The sequence below is a fragment of the Hypanus sabinus genome, chromosome 7 (genome assembly GCF_030144855.1).
Source record: "Hypanus sabinus isolate sHypSab1 chromosome 7, sHypSab1.hap1, whole genome shotgun sequence".
NCBI lineage: Eukaryota > Metazoa > Chordata > Chondrichthyes > Myliobatiformes > Dasyatidae > Hypanus > Hypanus sabinus.
The window spans coordinates 61254621-61270035 of NC_082712.1; the positions used below are offsets into that span (position 1 = coordinate 61254621).

Below are 15415 nucleotides of genomic sequence, written 5' to 3' on the forward strand. Positions count from 1 at the left end.
TTCACACCATTGAAACATCAAAAGGTTATGAATTATTTTACATATCCATTATTTAAACAATCTAAAGTCCAGCTGTTGGAAACTAGGCTTCTGTACCTCCCTCTACAACTGGATCCTCAACTTTCTGACTGGAGCACACAGGGATCTGTACTTAGCCCACTGCTGTACTCTCTCTACATCCATGACTGTGTGGCTGCACGCAGCTCAAATGCCATCAATAAATTTGCTGACTATTGGCAGAATTTCAGATGGTGGCAAGGGTTTAGAGGAGTGAGATATATCAGGTAGTTGAGTGGCGTCGCAGCAACAACCTTGCACTCGATGTCAACCAAAGAACAGATCGTGGACTTCAGAAAGGGCAAGTCGAGGGAACACACACCAGTCCTTATAAAGAGATCACTGGTGGGCATTTTCAAGTTCCTAGGTGTCATTATCTCTGAGGATCTCTCCTGATCCTTTTCTGGTTGGCTGCCAGTGACTAGTGGTGTTCTGCAGGGGTTGGTGTTGGGGCCACTTCTTTTTATGCTGTATATAAATGATTTGGATGATGAAATTAGATGGTTGTGTTGTCAAGTTTGCAGATGATATGAAGATTGCTGGAGGGGCAGGTAGTGTTGAGGAAACGGGTAGGATGCAGAAAGATTTGGACAGATTTGGAGAATGGGCAAGAAAGTGGCAAATTAAATACAATGTTGGAAAATGCATCGTCGTGCACTTTGGTAGAAGAAATGAATGTGCAGACTATTTCCTAAATAAGGAGAAAATCCAAAAATCTGAGATGCAAAGGGACTTGGGAGTCCTTCTGCAGAATGCCCTAAAGGTAAACTTGCAGGTTCAGTCAGTGGTAAGGAAGGCAAATGCCATATTAGCATTTATTTCAATAGGTCTAGAATTTAAGAACAAGCAATTGATGCTGAGGCTTTAAGACACCCGTAAAGCCTCACCTTGAGTATTGTGAACAGTTTAGGGCCCCTCATTTTAGAAAGATGCGCTGACATTGGAGAGGGTCCAGAGGAGGTTCACAGGGATGATTCCAGGAATGAAAGGGTTATCATATGAGGAACATTTGATGGGTCTGTACTCGCTGGAATTCAGAAGGATGGGGGTGGGGGGATCTCATTGAAACCTTTAGAATGTTGAAAGACCTAGACCGGGGGTCGGCAACCTGCGGCTCCCGAGCCATTTGTGGCTCTTTCACCTCTGTGCTGCGGCTCCCTGTGGCTTTGGGAAATAATTGGTCAGTATTTAATTAAAATGTATTTTATGTTAGTTTGTTAGCTTTTGAAATGTAATTCTAAATTTGAAGATTATGGTGATCTTGTACAATCTAAGTGTGGCGACATCCAAAACGGCTCACAATTAGCCAGCATTCCGGCTAAGGGAGATAGCCTACGGGGGTTTGTGAGTACGCGTCTTTTGCAGCATCTGCGTCCATGGGGGCTGGGTTGAGAGAGGCTTAAAAGCAAGGCTGTTTAGTTCGAATAAAGCTATCTTTGACTGCAGTTTACTGACACCGCTACAACGTGTTTTTATCGCTGGCTGTCCAGACGGAAGGTGCTGAAACGCTTTGTCGCGTGTCTGGAAGAAGTGAAAACTTTCCTGGGCAGCAAAGGGCTCACCTTTCCTGAGCTGGAACAGCCAGAGTGGCTGGAAAAGCTACACTTCATGGTAGACATGACAGCGCACCTGAACACGCTGAACACAGCTCTTCAGGGGTAAGGACGTACAGCCCTGCACATGTTGGAGGATGTTTTGGCATTCGAGCGCAAGTTGACAGTGCTTGCCAGAGATTTACAGAAAGGCACTTTGTCTCACTTCCCCAATTTGAGAGAGTTCAAACAAGGTCACGACATGATAATTTCGGAGTATTTACATTCTGCAATCATCGCAATGCAAACATCGTTTGGGAAACGCTTCTGTGAGTTCAGAGAGGAAAAAAACACATTATCCTTCCCGGTCACTCCCTTAAGCATCAATCCTTCCCTACTGAATACGACTGCATTGGCAGGTGTGAGTCAACCTGATCTTGAGATGGAACTGGCCGACATAGCCGACAAAGACATATGGGTGTCCAAGTTTAGACGCTTGACAGCAGACCTTGAAGATGTTGCCCGTTCTTGCTCAGAAACACAAATGGAGTGATATTGAAAACCTTCCAAAACCGGACAAACTTGTGTTCGAAACATTTATGTAAACATTAAAAAGTATGCGCTTTGAGTCCTGTCGATCTTTGGATCCACATATGTAAGTGAGCAGGTGTTCTCCAACATGAACTTTATTAAAAACAAACATCGCGCATGCCTCACAGATGACAGCTTGCGATCCTGTGTAAAGATGAAGGTGACGTCATACAGCCCTGATGTGCAGACGCTGTGCGCTGAGGTCCAGGAGCAGAAATCCCATTAACCAAGTATGATAAATATTTTAATTGCCTATTATTTTATGTGTATTCATATTTTTTCATTGTTCAGTGAAATAGTCCTTTTATTTTTCAGGCTGACAGCTGGCTGATGTTATTTTTGGTTTGCTGCTGGCGGAAAATTTAAGTTCGGCGTTTTTCATAAATACAAGAAGGACTCAAATAGACATTGAGTATTTTACTTTAAAGTAACTTTCAACCCAACGTCTTTTTTTCGGAGTTCAAAATGTTTTTGTTGCATGCAGAAATGTAATTTCGTTTTCTCTGCAGGAGTTCATCAATTTCATAAATGCAACACATTATAGTTTGTTTATACATAGCATAAAGGCAAAAAAAACGTTGTATGCAGTGTTATTTCATTTTAAATGTCAAACGGGTTTTGCGGCTCCCAGTGTTTTCTTTTCTGTGGGAAACGGGTCCAAGTGGCTCTTTCAGTGGTAAAGGTTGCTGACCCCTGACCTAGACAGTAGATGTGGAAAGGATGTTTCTCATAGTGTGAGAGTCTACCACAAGCGCACAGCCTCAGGATACAGGGGTGTCCCTTCAAAGCAGAGATGCAGGGAAATTTCATTAGCCAAAGGGTGGTAAATTTGTGGAATTTGTTGCCACATGCAGCTGTGGAGGCCGGGTCATTGGGTCTATTTCAGGCAGAGATTGATGGGTTCTTTATTGGACATAGCATTGAAGGTTATGGAGAGAAGGCCAAGAACTGGGGTTGAGGGGGCGGGGGGGGGCGGTGAGGATAAGCCATGATTGAATGGTGGAGCAGATTCGATGGGCCTGCTGGCCTAATTCTGCTCTTATCTCTTATGGTTACGTTATTGCAGTTACAGAGAAGGCACGATAGTGGCTATATTTCTTAAGGAGTTCGAGGAGATTTGGTATGTCACCAAAGACACAGTGCGGATGTACTGTAGAGAGCATTCTAACTGGCTACAACACTGTCTGACGTGGGGCTACTGCACAGGATCAAAATAAGAGTTGTAAATCTAGTCAGCTCCATCAGAGGCACTAGGTTCTAGTAGGATATCTTCAAGGAGTGATGCCTCAAAGGTGGAATCATATCATTGAGGACCCCCATCACCCAGCTTATGCCCTGTTCTTATTGCTACCTTCAAGGGGGTATAGGAAGGTACACGTGGAACAATTCAGGATTAGCTGTTTTCCCCCACCATCTGATTTCTGAATGGACATTTGTACTCATTTGTAATTTTTTTGTACTAATTTAACTTAAATATTTATAATATTTCACATTTTCTCTATTATGTATTGCATTGTACTGCTGCTGTGAGGACAACAGATATTGTGACGTTTGTTGGTGACATTAAACCTCATTCTGATTCTTTTCAGTCATTATTCCCTCTGATTTTAGTAATTATAGCAGGTTGGCTCGGGTGTAAAAATCAAAACCAAACCACAGCAATCAGAATGTTGCCATCAGTGTTATGGTTTTTATAATTCCAAATCTGACCTGAAGTCATTTGGTGAACGTTGCTATTTCATTCTTGTCCATACCCCAAAAAAAGCATTCCAAGCCCTGGAATATTCTGATTCACATTGCTGTGGTATTTGGGACTGATTTCAAAGCCTGTTGATTTGTGAAGATTTGTGGTTGTATGTAATTTATCCCTGCTAGCCTAAACACCAGCAATGTACTAGGCATTTGATAATTTATGTCAACCCTCCCAAAAAGTATTCATTTAGTGAAGTTTGAATTTTCAAAGATTTTCGATCTGGAACGGGGACTGTCCTGTAAAAGAGATTTTCACAAGATCATGACGACAAATTCTCTTGCAAGGCTTAATAGGGTAAATGCAAAGATAATGCTTTCCCAGTCTTTAATCTCTTGAACCTTGATTGTTCATTCAAGACAATTAAGATTTGTGGGGACGTCACATGATGAAGTAGGATCGAGACGTGGAAATCCAGCTCTCCTGTTATATTAAAAAAAACAAAGAACTAGTAATGTTTAAGTGAAGAGAAGTTAGTAAATACTTTCTAAAAACTACTTCTAAACTACTCAGGATTGTCTTTAGTCATGTCTTATAAATAGAAACAGAAGAAAACTACTACTTTAAAGACAGCACGAGTTCAAAAAGAAACAAGGCCAACCGTTATGGCAGAGTCTCGAGCTCAGGTTGGACCTCTTCTTGGCCAGGTGCATTTCTCATCCGGCGATGCAGAGCAGGAAACTGCGGCAATATCAACAGTTTCTAAAAAGGAGCAACAGGAACTGCACATGCAAGAAATGGGCATGTGCAAACAGGAGCAAATTAAACTACAATTCCCAGCTATGATTGAAAGCGAAAGTAAATCGGAAGCGGAGTCGGATTCTCTGGACAGTACAGATGAAGATGAGGGAAAAAAAGAACAGCAGATAGAGACTGGAAGTGGAAGATTTCCTGAAGATATAAGAAAAGCCTTGGTTCAAATAATGAATGAATTAAAAGAATTGAAAACATTAAAATTAGTAAAAACAGATATTAAAAATATGAAAATTATGTTTGATAAAGGTGTGAAAAAACAGGAGAAAACTGATAAGGAAGTTTAAAAAGTTGGAAGAAATAACGGGAGACATCAAGGGTAGTGTGAACAAAATGGAAGATAATATCCTTGCCTGGACATCAGAAAGAAAAACGGTTGTTGGAAAAAGTGGACAAGTTTGAAAATTTTAGCAGATGAAATAATATTAAGATTGTTGGTCTTAAGGTACAGTGGGAGGAGATTCAATAAAAAAATTTCAAAAATGGATCCTTGAAAATGGAAGAGGGAAATCAGTTAATTGAAATCGAAAGGGCTCATGAGCCTTGAGACCAAAACCTCAACAAGATCAAAACACGCGACCAATCTTGATAAAATTCTTAAGATACTAAGATAAAGAAAGGATCCTGAAGGCAGCTGCCCAATGTGCCAGAAAGAGAAACGGGCCATTGAAGATAGAAGGGAAAACAGTTCTTTTCTATCCTGATATAAGTTATGACCTTTTGTAGAGAAAGAAGGAATTTAACCCAGTGAAAAAAGTCTTATGGAAAAAGGGTTATAAAATTACATTGCGCCACCCAGCGATACTGGTAGTTTTTTTGAATGACGAGAAACGATTTTTTACTGATTATCGGAAAGTGAAGGAGTTCGCACAAGAACTCCCAAATATTCGCTAGATACAGCTAAGAATCAATAGAAGCGAAACAGATTAAAGATGAAGACTGAGATAGTGAATGGAATTGATGGATATTTAAGGACAGAAGAATATATATATATATATATATACTGTTAAATATGTGATAAGGGGAGAAAGGTAAAAATTTGAGGAATATTAATCGGGAGTAGTGGTATTTTCTCTTCTCTTACATATCTTTTCTGTTCGTTACGGGGGAGCTAGGGGAACTCCTGATCGATCGCTACTGGATTTACGTGTGTAATCATGGCAATTGCCATGACCCATACAATGGAGGGGGGTAATGTTGTGGTTTTTTTCATCCACAACATTAGGGGGGTATTTTGTCATCTTTTTCTTTATAATCTATTTTTCTTTCTTTCTTTCTTTGCCTGGATGATCGGGGGGGGGGGGGGTGACACATAGCAACATGGAGAATTTTTAAAAGATTCCCGAAGATACTACGAGAGCTGAAATATTATGTATTGTTATAAATTGGAGTAACCTTGTTAAAAATAATGACTAATTTACTGAACTTTTAAAGTTTTACTGTTAATGGGCTTAATGGACCAATGAAAAGAGAGAATTTTAACATGCATTAAGAAAATGAAAATAGATATCTTTTTTTACAAGAAACATTTAACAGAGATAGAACATCAGAAATTAAAGTGATTGGATTGGAAATGTTATTGCAGCTTCATTTAATTCAAAGGCGAGGGGAGTTGCAATTTTGGTTAACAAAGCTTTACCAATTAAAATACAAAATGTATTAATTGATTCTGCAGGGAGATATGTGATCATACATTGTCTAATCTTTTGAGAATTATGGACTCTTATGAATATTTATGCACCAAATGAAAATTATGTAAAATTTATACAAGAAGCCTTTTTGAACTTGGCTGACGCACATGATAAAGTACTAATAAGTGGAGACTTTAATTTTTGTCAAGACCCAGTTTTAGACAGGTCAACAAAGGTTGTTACAAAATTAAAAGTAGTAAAATTAACTTTATCATTGATGATATATGGAGAATTAACCCAAGAGAAATAGATTATTCATTTTATTCAAATTGACATAAAACTTGTTCAAGGATAGATTTTTTCCTATTATCAACGAATATTCAAGACAGTGAAAAATATGGAATATAAAGCAAGAATATTGTCAGATCATTCCCCCTTGATGATGACAATGATAATGATGGATAAGGAGGAACCGATTTATAGATGGAGATTTAATTCGATATTATTAAAACGTCAAGATTTTTGTGATTTTATGAAAAAACATTGTTTTTTTAGATACAAACTCACATTCAGTTGATGATAAATTTGTATTATGGGAAGTGATGAAGGCCTATTTGAGGGGCCAGATATTAAGTTATACCTCTAAAATTAAGAAGGAATATATGGTAGAAATAGATCAATTGGAAAAAGATTACAAAATTAGAAAAAGAATCTCAAAGAAGGCAACTTGTTAATAAGCTACAATATACACTTCAGACATACCAAACAGAAAAATCAATTATGAGAACTAAACCAAGATATTACGAACAAGGTGAAAGATCACACAATTCTTGCTTGGCAGTTAAAACAGATCAGGCTTCCAAAACGATAAATGCAATTGGAATAAGTGCAAATAAAATTACTTATAGACATTTAGAAATTAATTAAACTTTTAAAAGTTTTTGTTCTAAATATGGGATTTTTTATTTAAGGTATTGGAAAAATATGGATTAGGAGTATCTTTTAAAAATTGGATTAAATCTTTAAATATTAATCCCAAAGCTAAAGTAGTGACAAATGGCCAAATTTCAACAACATTTCGGTTAACAAGGTCAACTAGACAAGGTTGTCCATTATCACCTGCTTTGTTTGTATTGGTGGTAGAGCCATTAGCTGAATTAATTAGAACTGACTCAGATATTATAGGTTTCAGAATTAATCGGGAGGAATACAAGATTAACATATTTGCTGAAGATCTGATTTATCTAACAAACCCATTGTACTCGTTGCGTAAATTATCTTCTAGATTGGAAGAATAAGGGAAAATATCAGGGTATAAAATAAATTGGGCTAAAAGTGAAATTTTACCCCTTACTAAAGGAGATTATAATCAATGTCGATTAGTAACTCAATTTAGATGGCCGATAAATGGTATAAAGTATTTGGGTATAAGAGTTGACAATGATATAAAGAATTTAAATTAAATTATTTGCCATTATTGTAAAAAAAAATTCAAGACCATCTTGATAAATGGATGATGTTATCAATAACATTAGTAGGTAGAGTCAATGCTGTAAAAATGAATATATTCCCTAGATTACAATATTTATTCCAAACACTACCAGTACAATTACTGCAGAAGTTTTTTCCAAGAACTAAATAAATGCGTGAGGAAGTTCCTTTGGAAAGGTAAGATGTCAAAAATATCATTGGAAAAATTGACATGGAAATTTGACCTAGGAGGGTTACAGATACCAAACTTTAAGAATTATTATAAAGCAAATCAGCTTAGATTTATTGCATCTTTTTTTGATGAAGATAAACCGGCATGGATTGGAATAGAATTAGATAAAATAGGAGGAAATATACCAGAAGATTTTATATATAAATGGGAATCTAAATGGATACGGGAAAAGAAAGAATCCCTTGTATTAAAACATTTGATTGATCTATGGAATAAGATAAACAAACATTGATGATGAAATAAAGAAATCTTTATTAGCGAAGAGACCTTTAATTCAGAATAGACTTATTCCTTTTACAATGGATAACCAACTCTTATATAACTGGTTTCAAAAAGGGATTAGATATAAGAGACTGTTTTGAAGGAGGTATTAATGTCATTTGATCAATTAAAGAATAAATATAAAATATCAAATAATACCCTTTTCTGTTATTTCCAATTAAGGGCTTATTTAAGAGATAAACTGGGTCAAACAATGTTAATGCAGAAACCTAATGAAATAGAAACTTTAATTCAAAAAGGAAAGATTAAAAAATTTACTACTTGTATGTATAATTTGATTCAAAAACAGCCAATTAAACAAGGAATTCATAAGTCAAGACAAAAATGGGAAACTGATTTGAATATTAAAAATGATGAAACAAGTTGGTCAAGACTATGCCTTGACAGTATGACAAATACAAATGTCTGACTTATAGATTAGTACAATACAATTTTTTTTACATCAATATATATTATACCACAAAAAATAAACAGATTAAACACAAATTTATCTGATGTTTTTGATGTAATCAAGAAACTGGTACTTTTTTTACATTCTACTTGGTCTTGTTTTAAAATTCAACCTTTTTGGACAAATTTAAGAGTTTTATTGGAACACAACTTCCACATAACCCAATATTATTTTTACTAGGTGATATTGAAGGGATAAAACTGAAACCTAAATTGAACAAATATCAGAAAGAATTCATAAAAATTGCATTGGCAGTAGTCAAAAAGGCTATTGCAGTTACTTGGAAATCAGATTCATGCTTAAGTTGGAAGAATGAAATTTTTTAGCTGCATTCCACTTGAAAAAATTACTTATAATTTAAGAAATGACATATTTCTGAAAATTTGGCACCCTTATTTACAAAAGATAGGATTAAATACATAGGTGCTCTGAAGATAAAGTTATTGGTTATCTGGGGAAAGGAAAAAAAATAGTTTTTTGAATTCTATGGAGCATGTGGGGATCTTCCAATATCCAGGCAGTCTGTCTGTCTTCTTTTTTTTCCTCCTTTTTTATATATAAGGACATGTTGGGGGTGGGGGGGAAGGTTGATATTATTCACTATTCTTTTCTATCTTATGTATCCTATTTGAAAATTTAATTTAAATTTTAAAAAGACAATTAAGATTTGTTTAAATAGGTGGTGATGAACATTTGCAACTTTATACATAGTGATGGTTGGGGCATTTGCTAAAAGGGTTTAGTTGTATATTCAGGGTGGCAAATACTACATATGTTGTATGCAGTACAGGTGTCCCCTGCTTTATGAATATTCACTTTATGCCGCTTCGCTTTTACAAAAGACCTACGTTAGTAATCTGTTTTTGCATTACCAAGAGGATTTTTGCTTTTACGAGAATTTTTCCCATATAAATTAATGGTTCTTTGCTTTACACCATTTCAGCTTAAGAAAGGTTTCATAGGAATGCTCTACCTTTGCCTTTTGTAAAGGGAAATGGGGTGACACCTGTACAAGAAAATGGTATTATGCTTGAGGATCAGCCATGATCTGATTGAATGGTGGAGTAGTTACAAGCGACCAAGTTGCCTATTATGTGTTGCAGAAGTAATTCACTTTACTGTTTTGGATTATTTTGTTGCCATTTTATTAGTGGCATTTATAAAATGTCTTTTTAAGCATTTTATCTAATTGTCACCTTGACATTGGGTTAAAAGGTATGAAGGATGGACAGAAATTAACATTCCATGGCGAAGGTGACCAGGAACCTGGATTAGAACCCGGAGATATCATCATTGTCCTTGACCAAAAAGACCACGGTGTTTTCACTAGGTAATTAAAGTAACAGTGGCAATTAAATTTGTGAATTGTGAAATGAGCATAGTTAAAAATTTTTTATGGTTTCCCCATTTTTAGGCAAGGGGAAGATCTAGTCATGCAAATGGAACTGGAATTGGTGGAGGCTCTTTGTGGCTTTCAGCGTCCAATCACAACTCTGGATAAAAGAGTTATTATCATTACATCACATCCTGGTAAGTAGCATAAAAGTGGTTTTCCATTTCAGTAAAGGATATTCTGAGTTAGTTGCTTTTATTATCTTGCCTTTTTATTAAGAAAGGGGCAAATTCTATTGTACAATTAGGAATGCTTTTTGCAGAGTACACCAAGAATAACGATGGCATAAGTGGAAGGAAAATTGTTACTTTGCATAGAAAGGAAGATTTTAAAAAATCTTCAGTTAAATGTTACTACCATTTTGTTTTGCAGGTCACATTGTTAAGCATGGGGATATCAAGTGTGTGTTGAATGAGGGATTTCCTATTTATCGTAGACCATATGAAAAGGGTCGTCTAATCATTCAGTTCAAGGTATGCAGTTGTTTGCAAGTTGGGACCCGATCAGTAATCTTGCCTTTTATCCCTAACTTGGTGCTGAACCCCTTAATGATTGGTTGAAGATTGCATATTTGAAATACTAAACCCTTATAAATTATCACTACCAACCATTTGATATTTACTGTTGCAACCTGTGTCAGAATTGAAGGTTGTTTATTTATCAAGATACAGTGCTTGGTTTTGTTTACAACTGTATGGCCATTCACTGCAAGGTTGGTATTTTAGTAGTTCTAAATAAAATCCAATTATAATTAAAAGTATTTATGACTTCATATAGTGCCATGATTAATACGGAATCAATGACTTCAGGATAAATTCTTCATGCTGCATGTTGCATTTTTTGAACACCTAATTGAATTCAGAAGTAGAAGTGATCAATACTCGGTCCTAAACAAACATGACTTCAGTACTCAGTTTTAAGAAGCTGTTAGACTGAACCAGCGAAAGGTTACATGCTTTGGATTATCATTCTTTGTTTTGGTACTGTGTGATTCAAGTAAGTGCCATTTTCCATAAAGCAAGGTTCACTTTTATTCAAGATGGTTTTCTTGGGGAATGTCTGGTACATGAAGCATGCCTCCCTTAGGAAAAAGCTTAGTAACCATTTTAAGAAGATGCTGATCAGTGATTTCATGACCAGAAGAAAATACTTGTAGGACTTGTGTGTCCAAGCAGTTACTGTTGAATTTCATCAGTAGCTGTGTTGAAGGATTTCAGTTCTTTGAAATTAAAATTGAATGTAAAAGTACTAATTTGGTAGTGTAATCTGAAACATCAATTGTACATGGGCAACTTTAAATTTGCGAAACTTGAATTGGATGACCAAATCCTTCCAGAAGCTTGGTAGCATAGAATTTTTCTTGCTTCCATGTGGAATTTTGGTTATTACTTGAGTAGTAATTACTTGAGTTATTACTGGGCTGTCTAGTGGCTGATTTAAATGGGATTTTTTGTTGTTCTGGAAACTCAATTGTTTGCTAGTACTTCACAAAATGACAATCCATATGAAAATCTAACCTGCCAATCAGCAAATGTACTTTATCTAGCTGCTTGCGCTTTGTGTGATTGACTGTACACTGAGTTAAAACAAGCATGAACCAGACCTGTACTGACTTGGAGAACCATTTGATACGCAGGGAGGCAAAGAATACAATCATGCAGAGATTAACCACCTAATAGCTGCTTTAAGTCCACTAATTATACACTTCATTTCTCTTTCCAGAGGTTATTGTTAAACGTTGATATTTCCATGGAGTGATAGATGGTGTTAAATTATTATTGAGTAAACTAAAGTACAATCTACTGTAGAGCTCCAGCATTGCTGCATATATAAAAAACACAGAGTTAGCAGAACTCAGCAGACCAGGCAGCATCTATGGGAGGAGGTAATAACGATGTTTCGGGCTGAAACCCTTCATCAGGAGTGAAGTAACATGGAATGGTCGAGGGGGGATAAGAAGTGGAGGGAGGGATGAAGTAGAGAGCTGGGAAGTGATAGGCTGGAGGGAAATGGGCTGGGGGGGAAGGTGGAGAATTATGAGAAATAAAAGAGAAAGAAAGGTAGGGCTGGGGGGAGATTATAGTGGGGGGGGGGTGGGGAAGAAAGAGAACCAGACTAAAATAATAGGGATGGGGGTAAGGGTGGGGGGCAGGGGTATCAACGGAGGTCTGTGAGTTGAATGTTCATGCTGGCAGACAGGAGGCTACCTAGGTGGGAGATAAGGTATTGCTCCATCGACCTGCGTGTGGCCTCATCTTGACGGTAGAGGAGGCCATGGACAGGCATGTTGGAGTGGGAGTGGTCTGTGGAATTGAAGTGTGTGGCCACAGGGAGATCCCACCACTGCTGGAGGACTGAGCGCCGGTGTTCGGCGAAACGGTCTCCCAGTCTGCGGCGGGTCTCCGCAATGTATAAATGGCCACATCGGGAGCACCGGATACAGTATATCAGCCCAGTTGACTTGCAGGTGAAGTGGTGCCTCACCTGAAAGGACTGTCTGGGGCCTGGGATGGTGGTGAGGGAAGAAGTGTGGGGGCAGGTGTAGCACTTCTTCCGTTTGCAGGGATGAGTGTCCGGACGGAGGTCGTTGGGGAGGGATGGGGGTGATGAATGGACAAGGGAGTCATGTAGGGACCGATCCCTGCGGAAACTGAGTGGGGGGGGGGGGGAAGGGGAAGATGTGGCTGGTGGTGGGTTCACGTAAGAGATGGCAGAAGTTATGGAGGATTATGCATTGGATCTGTAGGCTGGTAGGGTGATAGGTGAGGTCCAGGGGGATTCTATCCCTGGTGGGCTGGCGGGGGGATGGGGTGAGGGCAGAGGTGCGTGAAATACGGGAGACGCGATGGAAGGCAGAGTTGATAGTGGATGAAGGGAAGCCCCTTTCTTTAAAAAAAAGACATCTCCTTTGTCCTAGAATGAAAGGCCTCATCCTGAGAGCAGATGCGGCGGAGGCAGAGGAATTGAGAGAAAGGGATAGCATTTTTGCAGGAGACAAGGTGGGAGGAGGAATAGTCTAGGTAGCTGTGGAAGTTAATAGGTTTGTAGTAGATGTCGGTGGATAGGCTGTCTCCAGAGATAGAAACAGAAAGATCTAGAAAGGGGAGGGAGGTGTCGGAAATAGACCAGGTGAATTTGGGGGCAGGGTGAAAGTTGGAGGCGAAGTTAATGAAGTCAACGAGCTCAGTGTGCGTGCAGGAAGCAGCACTGATGACGCAAGTGGAGGACAAATACCAGTGTAGGTTTGGAACATAGATTGCTCCACATTGCCGACAAAAAGGCAGGCATAGCTAGTACCCATGCGGGTGCCAATGGCTACACCTTTAGTTTGGAGGAAGTGGGAGCAGCCAAAGGAGAAATTGTTAAGGGTGAGGTCTAATTCCTCTGCAAACGGAAGAAGTGCTAAACCTGCCCCCACACTTCTTTCCTCACCACCATCCCAGGCCCCAGACAGTCCTTTCAGGTGAGGCACCACTTCACCTGCGAGTCAACTGGGGTGATATACTGTATCCGGTGCTCCCGATGCAGCCATTTATACATTGGGGAGACCCGCCGCAGACAGGGAGACCGTTTCGCCGAACACCGGCACTCGGTCCTCCAGGAGTGGTGGGATCTCCCTGTGGCCACACTCTTCAATTCCACAGACCACTCCCACTCCAACATGTCTGTCCATGGCCTCCTCTACCATCAAGATGAAGCCAAACGCAGGTCGATGGAGCAATACCTTATCTCCTGCCTAGGTAGCCTCCTTCCTGCCGGCATGAACATCCAACTCACTGACCTCAGTTGATACCCCTGCCCCCCACCCTTAACTAATATTTTAGTCTAGTTCTCTTTCTCTCTTTTTTCCCCCTCACTATAATCTCTCCCCCCAGCTCTACCTTTTTTCCTTTTATTTCCCATAATTCTCCACCTTCCCCCTCGCCCATTTCCCTCCAGCCTATCACTTCCCAGCTCTCTACTTTATCCCTCCCCCCACTTCTTATCCCCCCTCGACCATCCCATGTTACTTCACTCTTGATGAAGGGTTTCGGCCTGAAACATCATTATTACCTCCTCCCATAGATGTTGTCTGGCCTGCTGAGTTCTGCCAGCACTTTGTGTTTTTTATTTATTTCCATCATCTGCAGATTCACTCGTGTTGCCTTGTTGCATAGATATCTGGAGTGCCAGGAAATCCCTGGTGCCTGGGGAGTCAGCATCACATCTAAATTGTAACTATAGTTGAAATACTTCTGATTCATTTCAGCATTGTTACAATTTATTTTTCTGTGTGGAACAAAGTATTGGGGCCTCCTTGAACTTTTTTCATAATCATGTACTGAAAGCTATAGAGTGATACTCAGGTTCATTCTTGTACATTACAAGAGGCTGTCTTTGTATCATGTTAGCAGGTTTTAAAATGACTTGCTTGCAATATCCTGATCTAAATTAGACTGGCGTGAAGAACGCTGTCTGACTGATAAATCTGTAACCATGGTAGTGCTCAGTCTACATGATGAAATGGCAATACAGGAGTGGTGGGGGAGGGGAGAACCACTGGATGAACTCAAGTGGACCAAGTTGCCATCTAAATTAGAGGGGACGAATTGTCACTACTTCGGTTTGAGACCCTATATCACTCTGTTCTTGGTCCCAATGCAGGTTCTTGACCTGAAAAATTGATAATTCCTCCCTTCCTGTACATATGCTTCTTGATCCACAGATTTTCCCACAAATTAGTGTGTGAAAATGGTATTTGTTTATGCTAGTCATAGTTCAATGTTGCATACTTTAAAAATTAACTATTGTTTGTAAAATTAAACTCCCTATCCTTCTGACTTCAGGTGAACTTTCCTCCAAATGGTTCCATCCACACAGATAAATTAGGCCTGCTAGAAAAATTGCTGCCTCCACGACATGAGGTTGATATCACTGATGATATGGAACAAGTAGATCTGGTAGATTTTGATCCACAGCAGCAAAGGCACCGCTATAACGGAGAGGCTTACCACGACGATGAGGATGATCACCCCAGAACTGGGGTTCAGTGTCAGACTTCTTAAAGATAGATCAGCTTTGTGAGTTAAAGTTATGTTTGTGGAAGATTAAGTATGAAGATTGGAGCCTTGGTAATCATTTATACATGTTTAACATCATGGTTGTCTTACTTGTAGTTGGAGGATAAGCTATGTATTGGATGTTTGGTGTATTCTACAAAATTTATTTAAATAAAAGGTACTGTCTTGAGATTAATTTTACTTCATCTTGTT

General features: G+C 38.7%; 1 protein-coding gene across 3 annotated transcripts in view; it reads left to right on the forward strand.

The window, feature by feature from the left end:
* LOC132396826 (dnaJ homolog subfamily A member 1-like) overlaps positions 1-15403 on the forward strand; it is a 57109-nt gene extending 41706 nt beyond the window's left edge. For all 3 annotated transcript variants that reach the window (XM_059974799.1, XM_059974800.1, XM_059974798.1), the window contains exons 6-9: positions 9986-10100; positions 10185-10300; positions 10536-10636; positions 14990-15403. In XM_059974799.1, coding sequence (XP_059830782.1) covers positions 9986-10100; positions 10185-10300; positions 10536-10636; positions 14990-15208 — 551 coding nt within the window. In that variant the 3' untranslated portion in view covers positions 15209-15403. The remainder of the gene's footprint in view (positions 1-9985; positions 10101-10184; positions 10301-10535; positions 10637-14989) is intronic.
* The last annotated feature ends 12 nt before the right edge of the window (positions 15404-15415 follow it).